Source organism: Plecotus auritus (assembly GCF_963455305.1).
Source record: "Plecotus auritus genome assembly, chromosome: 2".
Classification (NCBI taxonomy): domain Eukaryota; kingdom Metazoa; phylum Chordata; class Mammalia; order Chiroptera; family Vespertilionidae; genus Plecotus; species Plecotus auritus.
This window is the reverse complement of record NC_137771.1, coordinates 122,108,069-122,127,793: the sequence shown is the minus strand read 5'-3', so window position 1 is coordinate 122,127,793 and position 19,725 is coordinate 122,108,069. Positions and strand designations below refer to the sequence as shown.

Genomic DNA, 19,725 nt, shown 5'->3' with positions numbered 1-19,725 from the left:
TAAAAAGTTACTCCTAAGCATCTTTTTCACCTACCTTGCTCTTCGAATGGAATGTTTACCCTGTGCATGGTTTTATAACACTATGCATTGGTAATTTGGAAAATAATTGCTTTCAAATATTGGAAGAATCTCTACATTATAAAACAAATTGAAATTGTTAACATCACTTGATTTCATCCTATATAATAAAAGGGGAATATGCAAATCAACCAAAAGGCGGAACGACCAGTCGCTATGATGCTCACTGACCACCAGGGGGCAAATGCTCAACACAGAAGCTGCCCCCTGGTGGTCAGTGTGCTCCCACAGGGGGAGCATCGCTCAGCCAGAAGCTGGGCTCACGGCTGGTGAGCACAGTGGTGGTGGTGGGAGCCTCTCCCACCTCCATGGCAGCACTAAGCTGTCAGTTGGACATCCCCCAAGGGCTCCCAGACTGGGAGAGGGTGCAGGCCCGGATGAGAGACCTCCCCCCCTCCCCCCCCCCCCCCCGAGTGCATGAATTTTGTGCATTGGGCCTCTACTTAGAAAAGATTTAAAGTACTGGGAAGAGATTAAGTTCAAAATAGTGGAAACAAATTTAAACAACGTTCCAATTTTTGCTTGAAAATTCCATATTAATCATTGGTAACAAATACTGTTAATTTGTTCTTTTTTGAGTGACAGGATCACTTTGTTTACTTTTGAGAAAATGTCTGCCAAATACTGAAGTCTGAATACTCATAGTCTGTAGTTTGTTGGTGCTCTTTTAAGTAAAAATAGTGTTCCATGAAAAAGTCAGCCATTCAGCCTGTTGCCCAGGCATTGCATTGGTGTTTGCTCTCAGCATCTGCATGCTCTGCCTACACAGCATAAGTACTTCTGATTTCATCATGGAGTATCAACGAATATGTAAGCCAGTGTTTCAGATTTAATGAAAATTTCCCCTTTTTATCAAGGACTTAAGAGAAACTAGACTTTTTCTTTTTGAATAGTGAGTGTGTGTAGTTGTGAATAGTACAATGAATTGCGCACACACTTGGTTCTACTGTCTTGATTTATGCTAAGATGCAACAGTTTTAGGCACTGTTGTTTTGCATCATCAGTGCAAATGTGACCACACTACAATGGGAAAGTAATATGTTAGTATTATCATGAGAATATTTTTTACTTAAGGAATCCCCTTTTCTAATAGGGTATGGGGATCCCCAAGGATCCAGGGACCACACATGGAGAACTTCTAATATGGAGGAGAGACCACTTGATTTAATAGTTAGAAGACTTAAATAGAAGCCTGTCTACATTCTTTATTCTATAATGTTATACTTCATTTTCACAACCTTGGTTATCTCATTTATAAAATAGGGTTAAAAACATCTTTGTTATTTGCCTTTTTGGTGCTTGAGTTACAATAGATAAATTATGAAATGCTCAATATAAGTTGTTGCTATTTCTAATTTATTTTCTGCTCTAGCCATTTTGGCTCACTTGTCAGTCATGAAACAGTAAACACTCCTGATCGTTTCAAAGAAATTTAAAAGAGGGGTTTGATTCTTCAGAAATCACTGGAAGAACTGCAGCTCAGCCAGCTGAAAGGACTCCCCGACCCTTGCAGACTGGCCAGCCAGAGAAGCTACTCCCTCTGCCACAGTCAGGATGGTAGTGAATCAGGAGGCTGCCTCTGGGACTACTGAGTTCAAGAACATACCTCTGTAACTGGGGCCCAGGGAACAGGCAGCCAGGATTAGGTAGCTGCCCCTGAGCTATGCCTGGACACTGGGATTCAGAGTTTTGTTGCCACTTCTCTATTGCTGACATCCCTTAAATAGAAACTGGACACTGGAATGCTCTATGGAACAACCATATCTGTTCAATCATATTGGAGACCACAGCCAAAAGCAGTAGGATAATGGTCTTGCCCTCGCTCTGCCTTCCAAATCTCATGTTTGTGCATCCAGTTGGGAGAACCTAAATTTTACCCAGAACTTGAACCACAAGTGGATTGGGAAAATAGGTTTGTTTGTTTCAGTCTTTCCAGCTTTTATAGTTGAAGATAGCACACTTGAAGGATGAAAGAATGGAGTCTGTGGGCTAATTGATTGTATCCCCAAAACCTGTCTTTCTGCTTCTTTGTGCTTTTCAAATCATTTCCTTTACTTCATTATTCTCTCTTTACTCACCCAAGTTATAGTCATTACTTAATGGGCATGATTTATGACTCATTATATATTTATTTAAAATATGTTTTTATTTTAGAGAGAGAAAGGGAGAGATAGTGAGGGATAGAAACATCAGTGATGAGAGAGAATCACTGATTGACTGCCTCCCGCATGCCCCACATTAGGGATCAAGCCCACAACCCTGGCGTGTGCCCTGACTGGGAATCAAACTGGTGATGTCCTGGTTCATGGGTTAATGCTCAATCACTGAGCCACTCCAGCTGGGCAATGACTCCTTTTAATAGGGCATTTTATGCCTCTCTAGTCCTACCTTTTCTTCATCAGTTTTTATACTGGACTGGATAGCAACATCCAGGTGACATCCATCTACAGCTCTGGTCTAGTGAACTTGGGTTTTGTAAATCAGAATAAGGAAACTTTTGACCTGCTGGTATATGCAGGCATATGCCATATTTCAGTTACTGTGCTATAACTTGTTCCATATTTTACTTGGAAATTTTTTTGGCTCCTACTTATTACATTTTTGTGAGATTTATTATACTCAGGACATTAAAATAACACCTTCCATAGCTAACTGTTATTTCTAATATTTTTAATATTTTTGTAAGCTACTATTTGGAGAAAAAAGTATGGATAACAGTCAGAGTAGGCTTTTGAAACTGTTAATATACATTATTTTTTTCTCATTGAGTGTGGAATATACTTTTCTAGTATCTGTATAAAACTCTTTAGCCAGATGATAAAATGCAGTTACCTTATTTCCAATGCCCTACCCCTTTTGGTTTGTTTCTCTCTTGTTAAATTCCAGGATTACAGAGACAAAAAATAATTTTAACATATCTCAAATATAAATAAAAAAATGAATACAAAACTTGTTCAAAATATCAATAAGCATAATCCCAACCACGCAAAGATAAGGTAGTAAGAGCTATACTTCTTTCTCTTTCTCACCATATTGTTTTGTAATCTCCTACTTAGCAACATGTTATGCCTCCTGTCATTGTTTAAATGATAATGGGAGTATTATTGGCATCTTTTAGGTTAAGGAAATGGACCAGTTTACATTGGCAAATTAGATTAAAAAGTGTTGTTTTTTTTGAAGATGGTAATAATTATAACCTTTATTTTTTGGATAAAGAATACTTATAGCTATCAAGACAGTTTTCTTTTGTTAGAAAAGAAAATAGTATCATTTATTTGTATTTTCTTCTTGTGAAATGAAATCTTTTTGTTAAATTTAAAGGACTGCATGTTTGTTAAATACTTCAGAGGGTAGAGTGCTTAATATAGAAAGTAAAAGATCCTTACACTTCCTCCTCTGTTAACTGTCCTCCCCAAAATTAACCACTGTTAACAGTTTGGTACATACTTCCAGACTTTAAAAATGTATATATATGGTCAGTTAGTTTCTGAAACCTAATTTTAGAGAGCTCCATTGTTAATTGTTATACTATGATAGATAATAGCTAGGTTGTATGGCTACACTGTAGTGTGTGTGCATTTGGGTTAACTTCAAAAGCTTAAATGTAGATGCTTATGTTAATTTCAATTTTTGTTGGTAAAGAAACTTATTAGCTTTTAATCAGACACTTTGTAGTAAATATTAAGATTCCTTTGCAATGAAAATATTTATGCTCTTATTGTTTTAGGTATATTTTAGAGAAGAACATTAAGTTTTGAAGTAAAGCAGTTTATAATTTGCATTCTCTTCAGAGAGGCTTTTATACAGAATTAAGTTGGTGCTGACTTTGGTTTGAAAGAGTAATTGGGTATAAAACTCCATGATAAGAATTATCTTTCGTTTTGTTTGACTTTTAATTTTGAGTAAGATAGTTTTGCTTTTCAGATGTGATTGATCTCACTGGAGATGATAAAGATGATCTTCAGAGAGCAATTGCCTTGAGTTTGGCGGAATCAAACAGGGCATTCAGGGAGACTGGAATAACTGATGAGGAGCAAGCCATTAGCAGGTAAAAACATAATGTGTATAAAGTAGATATAAGTACTATTTATAATAGACATAATAATTGGCTTTAATTTCAAGAGGCACAAAGATACACTTTGTTATTTTAAATAAACTCTTAATATACTTCAGTATTGTTTTTCTATGTTTTGTAACTAAAATTTTCATATTCTAGTTCCATTTGAATTTGAAGCTTAGATTTTAGGATTTGAAATGGCATTATGGGGCATATGTTTAGGTGTATAGTTTAATATTCCTTTGATTGTTTTTTTCTTCTGCTAATCCCTTTTACATTCTCCAACTTAACTTATAATTATTTATAGCTAGAGTCAGCAAACTTTTTTTTTTTTTTGTAAAGGCCTATAGTAAATATTTTAGGCTTGTTAGCCATATAGTTTTTGTCAAAATCACTTCACTCTGGTGGTGTAGTGCAAAAGCAGCCACAGATCATACATAATTTAGTGATTGTGTCTGTGTTCCAGTAAATCTTGGTTTAGCAAAACAGGCTACCATCTGGATTTGGCTCATGGTCCGTAGTTTGCCAGTCTCTCATCTATATAATATGATGGTATTAGGTTGTTTTTTTTTTTTAAGGAATTGACAAGATCCCAAGAAATGGTGATAGAATGCCTCTTGATTTAAATAGCCAAAACTTTTTAGTTTTAAACAATTTGATCCACCAAAGAATCAAATAAGTAAATTTGATTTTTTTTTATCACAAAACAATGATAATTTAAAAAAAGTATTTAAATTATAACTAATTATAATCTAAACAACTCTTTGGAGGTGTTGATAACTATCTAACTGAAGAAGACATTTATCTTTTAAGAGGTTAACTGATTTCCAAAGGTACAGAGCTAAGATGCGTCTTATGACTCCAGCATTCTTTTTTCCCTACAACAGAGGTTGGTAGCTCAATATATCAGCTTTCTCAGATAATTTCCCTTGGCACAATATCAATAGTATTTTTTTTTAAGTACTCTGAAATTACTGTGTAGTAGGAGATTCTCAAAATACTATGTTTAGGTTATGCACATATTTTTTCTTAGTAATGCTTTTAAATGTCTTTAAATACTACTTTGGAAACTATCTTGTAAGACATTATATTAAAAAGGAAAGAGTTAATTAAAATTCATTATTCTTTTTAGTGTGGCTAATATCATTGTCAGTAATTTTAAATGAAAACCAAAAATGCATAGGCTATCTTTAGATATTTTATTTAGGTTTATTTTGTGAAGGATTTGGAGAAATTATAAAATTAGTTTTTGTCTTCAGAAAATAGTTTGAAATAATTATCTTGAGTAATTATAAAACTTGAGAGTATTTAAGCTTTGATAAGAAATGTTTAAGCATGAAATACATGAGTTGTATTTTATATTTAAGGTGAGTGATGGTCTATTACGTGAACAAGAGGTTGTAAAATAGTACTAGCAGTTTTATGTCACGTATTTTCTAATTTTAAAATAATGTGTACTAATTAGATAGTAAAAAGTAAAAATAAAGGTTGGGGATTAAGACTATTCCTAATCTGTTATTAAGTTCAACCTATATATTGTTCTAGATACTCATTATTTTCCAAGGAAAAAAATTTCTTAAGATAATTTCTTTTGTATTCTTGGTCTTTTAAATTTTAATATACTTTTAAAATAGTAAATATTTTGTGAATATTTTTATTGTGGGTAACTTTACAGAGATTTGGAATAGGGTGATTTTATATAAAATTATATTCTGTAGAAATAAGAAGTCATTAATTTACTGTTGCAAAATCTAATTTTTTCTTGGTATGTATATATTTTATAATTTACAGTTTTAAAATGTTAAATGCAAAATGTGCAGTTAATAAGCATGTATATAAATCACATTGTATCAGAAAAAAAAGGAAGGTAAGAGTTCTAGCTAAACTTTTGGCAGAGATATATTTGTTCCTCTGGGCTTTTTAAGGCTAGGACTTAAATTCAAAAGGGAAAATGATGCATTTTAATGGGAAAAAAATGTCATGCTTAAAAGTAAATTTAACTATTTGTTTATTACCCAAGTTCAGATGACAAAATGTTGCCAAATTAAATCCTAGAATCATTTGACTATTTTCTATTTTCGTAGACATACAGGGTGGGGTAAAAGTAAGTTTACAGTTGTTCGTATGGAAAATAATACCATAATTAATAAATAATACAAGAATAAACTTGTTTCCTGTACTCACAACGGTAAACCTACTTTTGCCCCACCTTGTACCCTAATATGAGTTCACATATTTGAAATACTACATTATTATATATAATTATATGAGATGAAGTCTGTCTTTTTATATCTTAATATCCTATGTTTAGTAACCCATGAATTTTATGTATGATCTCTTAAGTTGAACATTTTTATTTATTTATTTTATAAGAAATGTATGTGATATTTACATATATCATATATGTCTATATATATAATTACATATATCAACAATTGTGTTATATATGTCACTTAAGAATCTATGCTTGAAAACAATATTAAAGTGTACTACTTAATATAATTACTTCTTACTTTAGTAAAGACTAAAATAAGAGTGAAAGAAGGAACCCAAAAGAGTAAGTTTGGAACACTGAAAGTCACTTTTTGACATGATGAATTTGCTTGTGTGTATAAACTTGACCTTTAGTTATAATACGCTTTAGAATGTGGGAAAAAGAAGTCTCGGGCCATTGTATATGGCAGGTGGGGAGCTTTAATAGGAGCTTATTCCCCTCATTAAATGGTTATGCCAAGGAATGACATACTCACAATAAGGGTAAAATGAGAATCACATCCCTCTTCAAAACCCATATAGCACTACAAAGTTAGTTGCCTTGGCTCTGAGGATGTAGGTAATTGGACTTGCCCCTGAGGAGTTGTATTATAGTTTTGAAGCTGAAATCTGTGTCACTTTAATGGTCCAATAAATCTTAACTTGGGAATTTAGTTTTAAAATGTGTTGGATTTGTGTTGTCTATAGTTCCTGGCAGAATCAAAAATACATTATGTATTTAAGAAGGTGTCTTTATTCTTAGCCTCAAAGAACCCCCTTCAGTAACTCTATGAGGCCCACCAGTCAAATTTACCAAGCGTACTTGGGAAAATGTTACTGTGAGAATCAGCAAAAATTATAGGCAGCAAAAATGCACCCATTTCTTTAGATGTTGTGATTGATGGACTTACGCTTTAGCTTTTGTTGAGGAAAGTTGCTCAGAGTATAATGACACTCTTATTTTTTCTTTATTTTTAGCATTGATACTATTACAGACATCCCCCATGTTTCCTCCATTTGCCCCCCTTCACCAAGCCTTTTCTTCTGGCCATCACCACACTCTTTCCTGTGTTCATGGGTTATGCATATATGTTCTGTGTCTAAGCTTTTAAAGGAAATGTTTGAAAATATGACCTAACACATTTGAAAAAGAATTGAAATACCTTTTGGAAATGAAAATTAAAATATTTTAAAAAATACAACACAGGTTTAATAACAGAATAGAAATAACTAGACTGGAAGATATATAAGAAGAAAGTATCCAACCTGTAACAGTCAGCTAAAAAGATGGGAAAAAGTTGCAAGATATGGAAAATACACTGAATAGGTCTAACATACATTCACTGATATAAGAGAGGGGAGAGTGGGTCAGAGGCAATATTTAAAGATGTAGTCACTGAGAATTATTTAGAAGCGAAGAGAAAAACCTGTAATTTCATAAAGCCCAACAAATCCCAATCATGAAAAGGAAAAGAAACTAACAAACTCATTTTAATGAAAGTCCAGAGCACTTAAGATTGAGAAAATCTTAAAAGTACTTAGAGAAAAAGATGGAATTATCCTAAAAATAGTGACAATGAAAGTGACAAATGACACAAATTGACACAGACATATGAAAATAATAAAATAATTTCTAGTGAATGGAAACACAGCTGCCAGAATCCTGTACTCGGTGAGGCAGTGTGGGGTGGTCTCACCGTGGGATTTCTCTTTGTGATGAGGGCTCCAGAGGCAGTTCTGAAAGGCAGGGGTTGTTACTGTCTCTCTTATTCCCATGTCTCCCATACTGTAGATGTGGGTGCTTGGACTGCCTCCACTGCTACAAAATCAGTGCATCCCATTCCTGTGGTTATTATTCCTTCTTTTTTCTAATATCTTACTACTTGCACCCCACCTTTCATTCAGAAGGCCAGGTACAAGAGGAACAAAGGCATTTTTAGAAAATTACAAAATGCCTCTGATTTTGGCCAACATGGGCCACTGTATAGGAACTGGATGAGTAGTGTACTCAGCCAAGTAATCATTATCTTTATACTCAATACCATTTAGTCCAACAAGAAAATCCAGGTGTCTCAACTGGATTTAAGTTTGAGAGCCACCTGGAGGGTTTAACAACTAGGACAGCCTAGAGTTGTCATTAGGGGAATGAAAAAAGCATCATGTCCAGGAATTGTTAGGGTGGAATTCTGAATTTTAAAAGTAGACCTCTATAACTCCCACCCTTTTCATCCTGATTACTACCTAGGAAGTGACTGTGAGGGGGAACTGCCTTAAGAAGGTGTGTGGAACAGGATAGGTGAGGGAGGCAATTTCAAATTTTTTAAGATTGATTTGTGAGGATAATTTTAAGGCTCAAAATACCACATGCCCATGGATGGTAGGGAATATGGAAGGTCCATCAAGTATTTTCATGGTCATTCTATTTTTGAGTTGTTTTTATGATAAAAGGTACACTGTTACAGATTATAAATGGTTTATAAAAGTTGAAAATATGAAACACTAGTTTCAAGGGCCACAAGGGTGTGGCTAGAGTTGGCTGAACAGACATGAACAGCAATAACCTAACTAGAAAAAGTGTCAACAACTTGAGGTACCAGTGATAGTCTTAAGACAAGTCAGAGTGAGTGGAGGGGGAATTGGTCAAAGGTCCAATGTGGTCAGTCTGCCAAGAGCGGGCACGAGCCACAGCCCGTACAGTATAACTTCCCTCACCGTTGAGAGAAACAGGTCAACTTTTGGCAGGAGTTTTATGTCCGACATAGTGGTAGGCTCGGTGTCAGAAACAGAGTTCCTTAATTTGTACTAATTATGATTGTGGACATGTTGCCATGTTGGATATGACGACAGATTGCAGCAGTGGTGACTGTCTGGGTGATGCTGGCTGCATCACAATGGCTGAAATTAAAAAGATTGATAATACCAAGTATTGGTGAGCATGTACAGCAAGCATGTCAAGCTGGCTGTGAGTTTGACATGCTTGAAGAACTGTCATATGCTGTTGGTGGAAATGTGTAATGATATAACCACTTTGGAAAACTGAGAATTTCTAATGAATTTCCGTATATACAATGCTAGGACTTTGCATTTGCACTCTTAGGTATAGACCCTTGAGAAAGAAATGCATAGTAGCTTTATTGGTAATAAAAACTGTAAAATAAACACCCCACAAGTATTCATAAGAGCAGAATAGGAAACAATAGTGAATGTTCACTCAATGGAATTCTGAACAACATAATGGAAAACATTTTCCTGGTACTTGAAAGAATGTGCAGGAATCACCAAAGCAACATGTTGAATGAAAGAAACTTGACATAAAAGAACAATTGCAATCTAATTTAGAAGTCAGAATGGTGACTCTCTGGGAGATGAAGGAGACACTGCTGGGTAAAAAGGGCATGAGAGAATTTTCTGGAATAATGGAAATTTCTATACCCTGATCTGAGTGGTAGTCACATGGTTGTGCACATATGTACAAAATGTCACTGATAAATATATTTAAGATTTTTGTCTTTATTATCTCAATAAAGTATTCTTACCAAGAAAAAAAGTATTTAGCTGTGTTAATTGAGAATCAATATAAAAATTATATTTCTACATATAAGAATGAAATGAGAAGGTGAAATTTTAAAGAGCTATCTTTTATAGCACAAAACTATTAAAGACTAGGCATAAGTTTAATAAAACTGTGCAAGAATTACCAAGAAGAATATTATTATACTAGAGGCCCAGTGCACCAATTCGTGCACAGGTGGGGTCCGACCTGCCTGCCCCGATGGGGGCCAATCGGGGCCGAGCTGGCAGTGGGGAGGGCAATCGGGGGTGGGGCTGGCCGGGGAGAAGGGCCATGGTGGTTGGCTGGCCGGCCCCACCCCCTGTTGAGATGAGGTGTATTGGGGGTGGGCCGGCTGGGGGGAGGGGCTGAGAAAGGTTGGTGGGGCTGATCAGGGCCCCTATCGGGCCAGTTGGCCACTGCAGTGCACGTCATAGTGACTGGTCGTTCCGTCCTTCTGTCCTTCAGGTCGCTTGGCTTTTATATATGTAGATGTCATTGAGATAGATTAATGAATAATATCTCCTTAAGTTGACTTAGGTTTAGTGTGATCCCAATAAAAATACCAATGATTTTCTTTTTTTAAGGAATGAACATAATGATTTCTCCTTTCTTCTTTTCCTTCTTTCCCTCCCTCCCTCCCTCCCTTCTTTCTTTTTTTTTAGTGTACAGTGTAAATGAAATGCCTATTTCCTCAAAGTGGAATTAGATGATCTAAATGGGTTGTTTTCAACATTACTGCTATAATGCAATTTAAATAACAATACAGAAAAAACCACAAGCAAAAATAATGACCCACAATCAGTACCACAAATTTTTAATGGGAAGGTGAATATTTATCCTACGTAGATGCTTTAAACTTTCAGTGTGATGTGTGGAAGAGAAGACACATCATCTTTTTATCTGTATTACTGATTGCTTGGTCATGACCAGTGTTGGGAAGATAAGAAAGCCTGTGAAGTGTAGTGGGGTTGGGTTTTGATTTGTGACTCTAGGGGTTGCCTTTTGGCATGTTACATTTTGTTCTAGCTATTTCTGAGCTATTTGAAATTTGCAAATTTGTTTTGTTGTGTTTTTTTTTTTTTTTTTTTTTTTGTCTACCCTTTCCCCCCCTTTCTGTCTCTACTGGCAACCGTAATATTTGGAATGCAGCTGTTGCACACTTTAAACTTTAAAGCCTGGGTAGTACCACTGGCTTTACTTTGTGAGGCTAGGAATTTGGTTTTATAGAAAGTTTATGTTTGATATGCCAGTACTGGACTAGAGAAAGGAATACAGGTTTGGGAATAGAGTAGCCTTTGGGCTACAGGTTGGGCTTTTGCTTTGTTTTTATATCTTAGGTAACTTTGAGAAGCAATGGGCATGTATCTCTTGAGCCCTAATCAGTTTTACAGTTTGTATCTAATTTTATTCTGTAATGAAAGGTATATAGGAATGCTGGGGGAGATGGTATCTTTCCCTTCAAACGTTCTCTGTGGAGTAATAATACAAATAGCACAGGCAAGCTGCTTTTTCCTAGAAAGGACATTTGAGGCGGTACATTCCCCCAAGTCCTGTCAGGGGAGAGAGTAGGCAAAGGAACTAAAAAGCTTTCATTATCTCATTACATTAAGGTAGTATTTACATTATACTATTTGTATGAACACATACAAATGAAGAGGTGTTTTTTTTTTTTTGTGGAGATGGGCTATATGGAAACATAAAAAACAAAACAAAAAACACGTCCCTGGATTTTAATAATCTTAACCAGATCTGGAATAAGAATAGCATTATCTCAGTGTAGTCTAGATGTAAATTTGGGTTGGATAGTTGACACTTATGGGGAACATGAAACCTAATTTTACTCAGTCTGGTCTTGAGGCTGAATCACATTTTGTTATTTTGTGACTTATATATGGATTTTAATTTTTTTTTTACATTTGAATTTTTATTTTTTAATTTAATTTTATTGTTTAAATTATTACAAAGAATAGTACATATATCTCCTTTTCCCCCCCAATGACCTTCCCCTGGCCTCCCCTACCCCCTGGCACATGTCATCACCCCACCCCCATAATGTCTTGCATCCATTGGTTATGCTTATATGCATGCATACAAGTCCTTTGGTTGATCTCTTACCTCCTCCCCCCCCACCTTCCCAGCCTTCCCGCTGTAATTTGACAGTCTGTTTGATGCTTCTCTGCCTCTGTGTCTATCTTTTTGTTCATCTGGTTATGTTCTTTATTATCCATAAATGAGTGAGGTCATGTGTTTTTTGTTTTTGTTTTCCCACTGACTGGCTAATTTCACTTAGCATAATGCTCTCCAGTTCCATCCATGCTGCTGCAAATGGTAAGAATTCCTTCTTTTTTATAGCAGCATAATATTCCACTGTGTAGATGTACCATAGTTTTCTAATCCACTTATCTGCTGATGGGCATTTAGGCTGTTTACAAATCTTAGCTATTGTAAATTGTGCTGCTATGAACAAAGGGGTGCATATATCCTTTCTGATTGGTGTTTCTGTTTCCCTGGGATATATTCCTAGAAGTGGGATTACTGGGTCAAATGGCAGTTCCATTTTTAAATTTTTGAGGAAACGCAATACTGTTTTCCACAATGGCTGCACCAGTCTACATTCCCACCAGCAGTGCACGAGGGATCCTTTTTCTCCGCATCCTCTCCAGCACTTGTCATTTGTTGATTTGTTTTGATGATAGCCATTCTGACAGGTGTGAGGTGGTACCTCATTCTTGTTTTGATTTGCATCTCTCGGATGATTAGTGACTTGAGCATGTTTTCATATGTCTTTTGGCTTTCTGAATGTCCTCTTTCGAAAAGTGTCTATTTAGATCCTTTGCCCATTTTTTGATTGGATTGTTTATCTTCCTTTTGTTAAGTTGTATAAATTCCTTGTAAATGTTGGAGATTAAACCCTTATCAGAGATAATATTGGCAAATATGTTCTCCCATGCAGTGGGCTTTCTTGTTGTTTTGTTGAGGGTTTCATTTGCTGTGCAGAAGCTTTTTATTTTGCTGTAGTCCCATTTGTTTATTTTCTCCTTAGTCTCTCTCGCCCTAGGATCTGTGTCTGTAAAGATATTGGTACGACATTATGTCTGCAATTTTGCTGCGTATGGAGTCTTGTAGGATTTTTATGGTTTCCTGTCTTACATTTAAGTCCTTTAGCCATTTTGAGTTTGTTTTTGTGTATGGTGTAAGTTGGTGATCAACTTTTCTTTTTTTGCATGTATCTGACCAAATTTTCTAGCACCATTTATTAAAGAGACTGTTTTGACTCCATTGTATGCTCTTGCCTCCTTTGTCAAATTTTAATTGAGTATAATGGCTTGGGTCAATTTCTGGGTTCTCTATTCTGTTCCATTGGTGTATATGGCTGTTCTTGTGCCAGTACCAGGTAGTTTTGAGAACTGTGGCTTGGTAATATAGCTTGATATCTGGTATTGTGATCCCTCCAACTTGGTTCTTCTTTCTCAGGATAGCTGTGGCTAGTTGGGGTATTTTTTTTATTCCCGATGAATGTTTGGAGGGTTTGTTCTAGATCTTTGAAATATGCCATTGGTATTTTAATAGGTATTGCATTGAATCTATAGATTGATTTAGGTAGTATAGATATTTTAATGATGTTGATTCTACCAATCCATGAACATGGTATGTTCTTCCATTTGTTTATGCCTTCCTCTCTCTTTTTTCAATATCCTATAGTTTCCGGGTACAGGTCTTTTACGTCCTTAGTTAAGTTTATTCCTAGGTATCTTAATTTTTTTGGTGCAATGGTAAATGTGATTTTTTTTCATTTCTCTTTCTGTGAGTTCATTATTAGTGTATAAAAAGGCCATAGATTTCTGGGTGTTAATTTTGTATACTGCTACATGCCAAATTCATTTATTAGTCCTAGTATTTTTTTGTTGGAGTCTTGGGGTTTTCTATGTCTAGTATCATGTCATCTGCGAATAAGGACAGTTTTATTTCTTTTCCAATTTTGATGCTTTTTATTTCTTCTTCTTGTCTGATCGCTATGGCTAGTACTTCTAGTACTGTGTCGAACAGGAGTAGTGAAAGTGGGCATCCTTGTCTTGTTCCTATTCTTAGGAGAAATGAGTTTAGTTTTTGCCCATTGAGTATGATGTTGGCTGTAGGTTTGTCATATAGGTCTTTTATTATGTTGAGGTATGATTCCTTTATTGCCACTTTGCTGAGAGTTTTATCAAGAAAGGGTGTTGGATTTTGTCAAATGTTTTTTGTAGATAAATTGATATGATTATGTGATTTTTGTCCCTCAGTTTGTTTATGTGATGTATCACATTTATTGATTTGCGGATATTGTACCATCCTTGCATCCCTGGAATAAGTTCCACTTGATCATCCTGTATGATCTTTCTAATGTATTGCTGAATCAGATTTGCTAGAATTTTGTTGAGGATTTTTAGCATCTATGTTCATCAAGGATATTGGCATGTAGTTCTCTTTTTTTGTGGTGTCTTTATCTGGTTTTGGGATTAGGGTAATGCTGGCTTAATAGAAAGAGCTTGGAAGTGTGCCATCCTCTTGAATTTTTTGGAATAGTCTGAGGAGGATGGGTTTATTTCTTCTTTGAATGCTTGGTAGAACTCCCCTGTAAAGCTGTCCGGACCAGGGCTTTTTGCTCTTTCAATTTCTTAGGTAGTTATCGGCCTATTCAAGTTTTTTGATTCTTCTTGGTTGAATATTGGGAGCTTTTTTTTTTTTCTAAGAATATGTCCATTTCATCTAGGTTGTCCATTTTGTTGGAAGAGAGTTGTTCATAATATTTTTTCATAATCGTTTGTATTTCTGTGGGATCAGTTGTTACTTCACCTCTTTCATTTCTGATTTTATTTACTTAGCTTCTCTCTCTTTGCTTCTTGGTGAGCCTGGCTAGAGGTTCATCAATCTTGTTTATCCTTTCAAAAAACCAGCTCTTGGTTTTGTTGATCTTTTTTATTGTGGTTTTTTTTTTTTTTTTTTTTTTTTTTTTTTTTTTGGTCTCTATGTGGTTTATGTCCGCTCTGATCTTTATTATTTCCTTCCTTCTGCTTACACTGGGCTTTTCTTGTTGCTCTCTTTCTAGCTCTTTGAGTTGTAGGCTTAGATAATTTATTACCATTGTTTCTTGTTTTTTGAGGTAGGCCTGTAGAGCTATGAACTTCCCTCTCAAGACTGCTTTCATTGTGTCCCATAGATTTTGGATTGTTGTCTTTTCATTGTCGTTTGTTGCCATGATGTTTTTTTTTTTATCTCTTCTTTGATCTCTTTGGTTACCCAGTCATTGTTTGATAGCATGCTATTTAGCCTCCAAGTGTTTAATTTTTTTTATTGTTTTTACTGTAGTTAATTTATAATTTTATGCCATTGTGATCTGAGAAGATGCTTGATATGATTTCTATCTTCTTGAATTTGAAGAGACTTTGCCTGTGTCCCAACATATGGTCTGTCTTTGAAAATGGCCCATGTGCACTTGAGAAGAATGTATATTCTGTGGCTTTTGGGTGAAATGTTCTGAAGATGCCAATTAATTCCATCTGATCTAGTGAGTCATTTAGATGTTTCTTTGCCAATTTTTTGTTTAGAGGATTTGTCCAGTGGTGTTAGTGGGGTATTAAATTCCCCTACTATGACTGTATTGCTGTCAATCTCTCCCTTGATATCCTCCAGAAGTTTTTTTTTTCATGTATTTGTGTGTTCCTTGTATTGGGTGCATATATGTTTAACAGAGTTATATCTACTTGTTGAATTGCTCCCTTTAGTATTATGAAGTGGCCTTCCTTATCTCTTGTTATGGCCTTCACTTTGAGGTCTAATTTGTCAGATACAAGTATTGCTACCCCAGCTTTTTTTTTCATTTCCATTCGCCTATAAAATCTTTTCCCATCCCTTCACCATCAGTCTGTGTGAGTCCTTTGTTCTGAGGTGGGTTTGCTGTAGACAGCAGATATATGGGTCATGTTTTCTTATCCACTCAGCTACTCTATGTCTTTTGATTGGGGCATTTAATCCATTTACATTTAAAGTTATTATTGATAGGTACTTGTTTGTTGCCATTTTTATTCTTTATGCCTTGTTCCTTCTTCGCTTCCTATTTCTTTTTACAGCAGACCCATTAGCATTTCTTGCATTGCTGGTTTGGTGGTAATAAACTCCCTTAGTCCTTTTTTGTCTGTGAAGCTCCTGATTTCACCTTCAATTTTGATTGCTAGCCTTGCTGGGTACAATATTCTTGGATTCAGTCCCTTCCTTTGCATGACTTTGTATATTTCATTCCATTCCCTTCTGGCCTGATGTGTTTCTGTTGAGAAATCAGTTGCTAATCTGATGGGGGATCTTTTGTAGGTAACTTTTTGTCTCTCTCTGGCTGCTTTTAAGATTCTTACTTTGTAGTTGGTGTTTGCCAGTTTAATTATAATGTGCCTTGGTGTCGGTCTTTTGGGGTTCATTTTGTTTGTGGCTCTGTGAGATTCTTGGATTTTTGTGGGTTTTTTCTTGCCAATATCAGGGAAGTTTTCTGTCATTATTTCTTCAAACAGGTTTTTTATTTCTTGCTCAATTTCTTCTCCTTCTGGCACCCTTATTATGCGGATGTTGTTTTGTTTTGTGTTGTCCCAAAGTTCCTTTAGGCCAGAGGTCCTCAAACTTTTTAAACAGGGGGCCAGTTCACTGTCTCTCAGACTGTTGGAGGGTCGGACTATAGTTTAAAAAAAAAAAACTATGAATAAATTCCTATGTGCACTACGGGCCCGGGACGAGTCGGCTGCTAAGCAGGACAGGCAGCGGCACTTGGCGTGACGGATAAATGTCCTCAGTGGGCCACATGTAGCCTGTGGGCCGTAGTTTGAGGATGCCTGCTTTAGGCTCTCCTCCTGTTTTTTAAATTTTTTTCTTCTAGATGCTGCTCTGCTTGGATATTTTTTTCTATCTTGTCTTCTAGCTCACTGTTGCAGTCCTCCGCTTCTTCTAGTCTGCTGTTGATGCTTTCTTTTGAGTTCTTTATTGCAGCGATGTCATTTTTCATTTCTTCTTCATTTTCTCTTGGTTCATACACATATTGTTGAAGTTGTCTTCCAACCTTTTCAGCGACCCTATGACCATTTCTCTGAATTCTTTCTCTGACATATTGCTTGCCTCCATTTCTTTTACCGTATTTTCTGGTGACGCCTCCTTTCTTTTGTTTGCGAGCTGTTTCTTTGTCTCCCCATGGTTGTGCCTCTCCGGCTGTCTGGTTATGTAGCTCTCTCTCTTCTGCATTGACTTAAAGGCACAAAATACAACACAACAAGGCACAATGCACAGGCACTGAGCACAAATATATTCACGATACTAATAACCCCAAGTAATGGTGACCACCAGAGAAAAGAGAATTAGGAGATAAAAGAGTGCAAAAATGATATTGAGAAAAGGAAATAAAGTAAGAGAGAAAAGAAAGAGAATAAAAAAGAAGGGGGGGGAACTATTTATATGGGGAGAAATCTCCAATAGAATAACAACTAATCCAAAAAAATGCAAACAACAAGCACCCAGAGATGAATGCAAACTACAAACCAAAACTAATAACAAGCGAGGAGAGGAAAAACAGAAGCAAAAAGAAGAAACAATCACACAAACAATAAAACCCCCACAAACTAATCAACAGTCAAACAAACAACAATAGGACAGAAAGAAGGGCAAAACAAAACAAAATAAAACAACATAAAAAAAGAAAAAAAAGGAAAGAGAGAAATCAATTGGATAGTGAGGAAAGAGAAGAGAGAGGTGTGTATGGACTTGGAGCAGGGGATTGGAAATTAGATATATAAGTAGGGTGAAATTTTAACAGGGTAAAAAGAAAGAATAGGGAAAATCTAAAGCAGGAATAGTGTCAGAGAAACCGGACAACAGAAGGGGAAAAGTGAGGAAGAGAGTGTTTCCATAAAGGTAAAGTTGAGATAGAGTAAAATGATGTCAAAGGAAAAATGAAAATAGAATGTAGGACACTAATCACAAAATAAAATAAAATAAAGAAAAAATAAAATGAAACTTTAAAAAAGGTAAAATAATAGTAGTAATAATACTAATTAAAAATAAAAATATAATAAAAATAGTAAAATCAAGTGAGAAAAAAAGAAAAAAATTAGTTTCTTAAATAAATGATAAAAAATAAAAATGTTCAGTAGTGAAGATCATTCATTTCCTCTACTGTTCTGTTTGGCATGCCTGTTTTCTGTCAGGTAGTCAGGACAGTATTGAAGTTCCCTTCATTCCACTGCTCCTCTGTGTGGTAAGCCACAATCCTGTCTTCAAGCAGGTGATATTTCTTTGTTTCTCAGCCTGCCTTTAGTTGTATTTATACAAGAGTCAATTTGTGATTCAACCCCTGGGTGGCAGTGTTTCTGTATTGACATCCGGGGCTAGAAGTCCTCTCTACCCAGTATTTAGTTTTTGTTTTCCCTGCCACACTCAATACTGGGTTGGGGGAATGGACTGCCCCAGAGCTGGTTTTTTGATCGTTATTCCCCGCTCTGATTCCCCGGTTCCACTAAAACAACTTTCCCCTGCAGTCTTTGAGAGTGTTTTTAATTGGGAGATCCTATGTACTGGGGTTAGTAATGAAAAGCAAGGATTTAAAGAGAAAAAAAAGCCAGAGTAAGCACGTGGACTCACGACTTTTCCCCCCAGTACTATGCGCGTCTATGTGCACGTCTTAGAACATGTCTTTTTTCCTTGGCACTGTGCAGCCGGTATACTGGTAGAATTTCGGTTGTCTTTCTGTGGCCAGCCCAGCTACGGGTTGATTTCTAGAGTTCCCTTCTGCCAGCAGCCTCGTGGACCCCCTTCCACATTCGTGGACTATGCTGACCCCAACAGCGGTGGATTTTGTGGGGCGCAGACTTTCTTTGAAACTCTAGATTCTGCTGTGCTTGTTTCTCCCTCCAGCCTAGATCGCAGACCTCACCTTTCTCTAAGCGATGTTTAACCTTTTCGTGAGAAGGTGCAGGGCTCATCCGTGTCCAAGTATTCGTGCTGCTTGAGACCCGGTGTTCATGGGTTCGTAGCTGGTCCCTGGGTGTTGTGGTTGTAGGGTCCTGGGAGGTATCCGAGTTCTTCCTGGTTGAAGTTAAGGCTAGGCATCTAATCACAGCCACTCTCCCCTTCAAGATTGGATTTTAATTTTTGTAGATTAGGTGTATTTTTCAGATATTAGGTATTCTCAAGTTTTCCATAAGTAATGTCTGTGTGACTCATTGCCTAGTCATTATGATAAATGTGATCTGGTCTGTTGGTATTATCAAGAAGGGATCATTTCTTACTAATATTTTATTGTAATTAGTCTTTAAAAATGTATAATGGTATAGGCTCACCCACTAGGAAATTCAGGATTGAGTGAAATTCTCCTAGACTTTTGACTAGCTTATGCTTTAAAAATAAGCTCTAGAATTCTCTCTTTAAGTGGTTATTGTACATATCAACAAGGACGTGTACAATTGCTAGGTGCCTCTCCAATCGCTTATATGTGACCACAGGTGCTTATTCTTCTTTTCTGTGTGAGGTATTGCTGCGAGTTTTCCCAGAACTCATTGCATGTTTTATTAGTTCATTCATCTCTAATTACCAAAATATAAATAAGTTTTCTTTATTTATACTTCTAAATATACATATGTATTACAAAGAGAACATATTTTCAAAAGAAAACACTCCCGTTTATAAGTCAGTAAAAATTCAATATACCTTCTTAAGTAAAGCAATCTTTTGTGTCATATTTATGTTTTGATGCTATGCATTAACTTTTCTCTGTTGA

The 19,725-nt window shown here is 36.0% G+C and overlaps 1 protein-coding gene across 16 annotated transcripts in view; it reads left to right on the top strand.

Annotated features, from left to right (window-relative positions):
* The window catches only part of USP25 (ubiquitin specific peptidase 25), a 189,339-nt gene that overhangs the window by 44,058 nt on the left and 125,556 nt on the right, over positions 1-19,725 (top strand). For all 16 annotated transcript variants that reach the window (XR_013960013.1, XR_013960014.1, XR_013960015.1 and 13 more), the window contains one exon: positions 4,003-4,126. Coding sequence is in view for 10 of the 16 variants with exons in the window: in XM_080657609.1 (XP_080513735.1) it covers positions 4,003-4,126 (124 nt within the window). In the remaining 6 variants the exon portion in view is untranslated. The remainder of the gene's footprint in view (positions 1-4,002; positions 4,127-19,725) is intronic.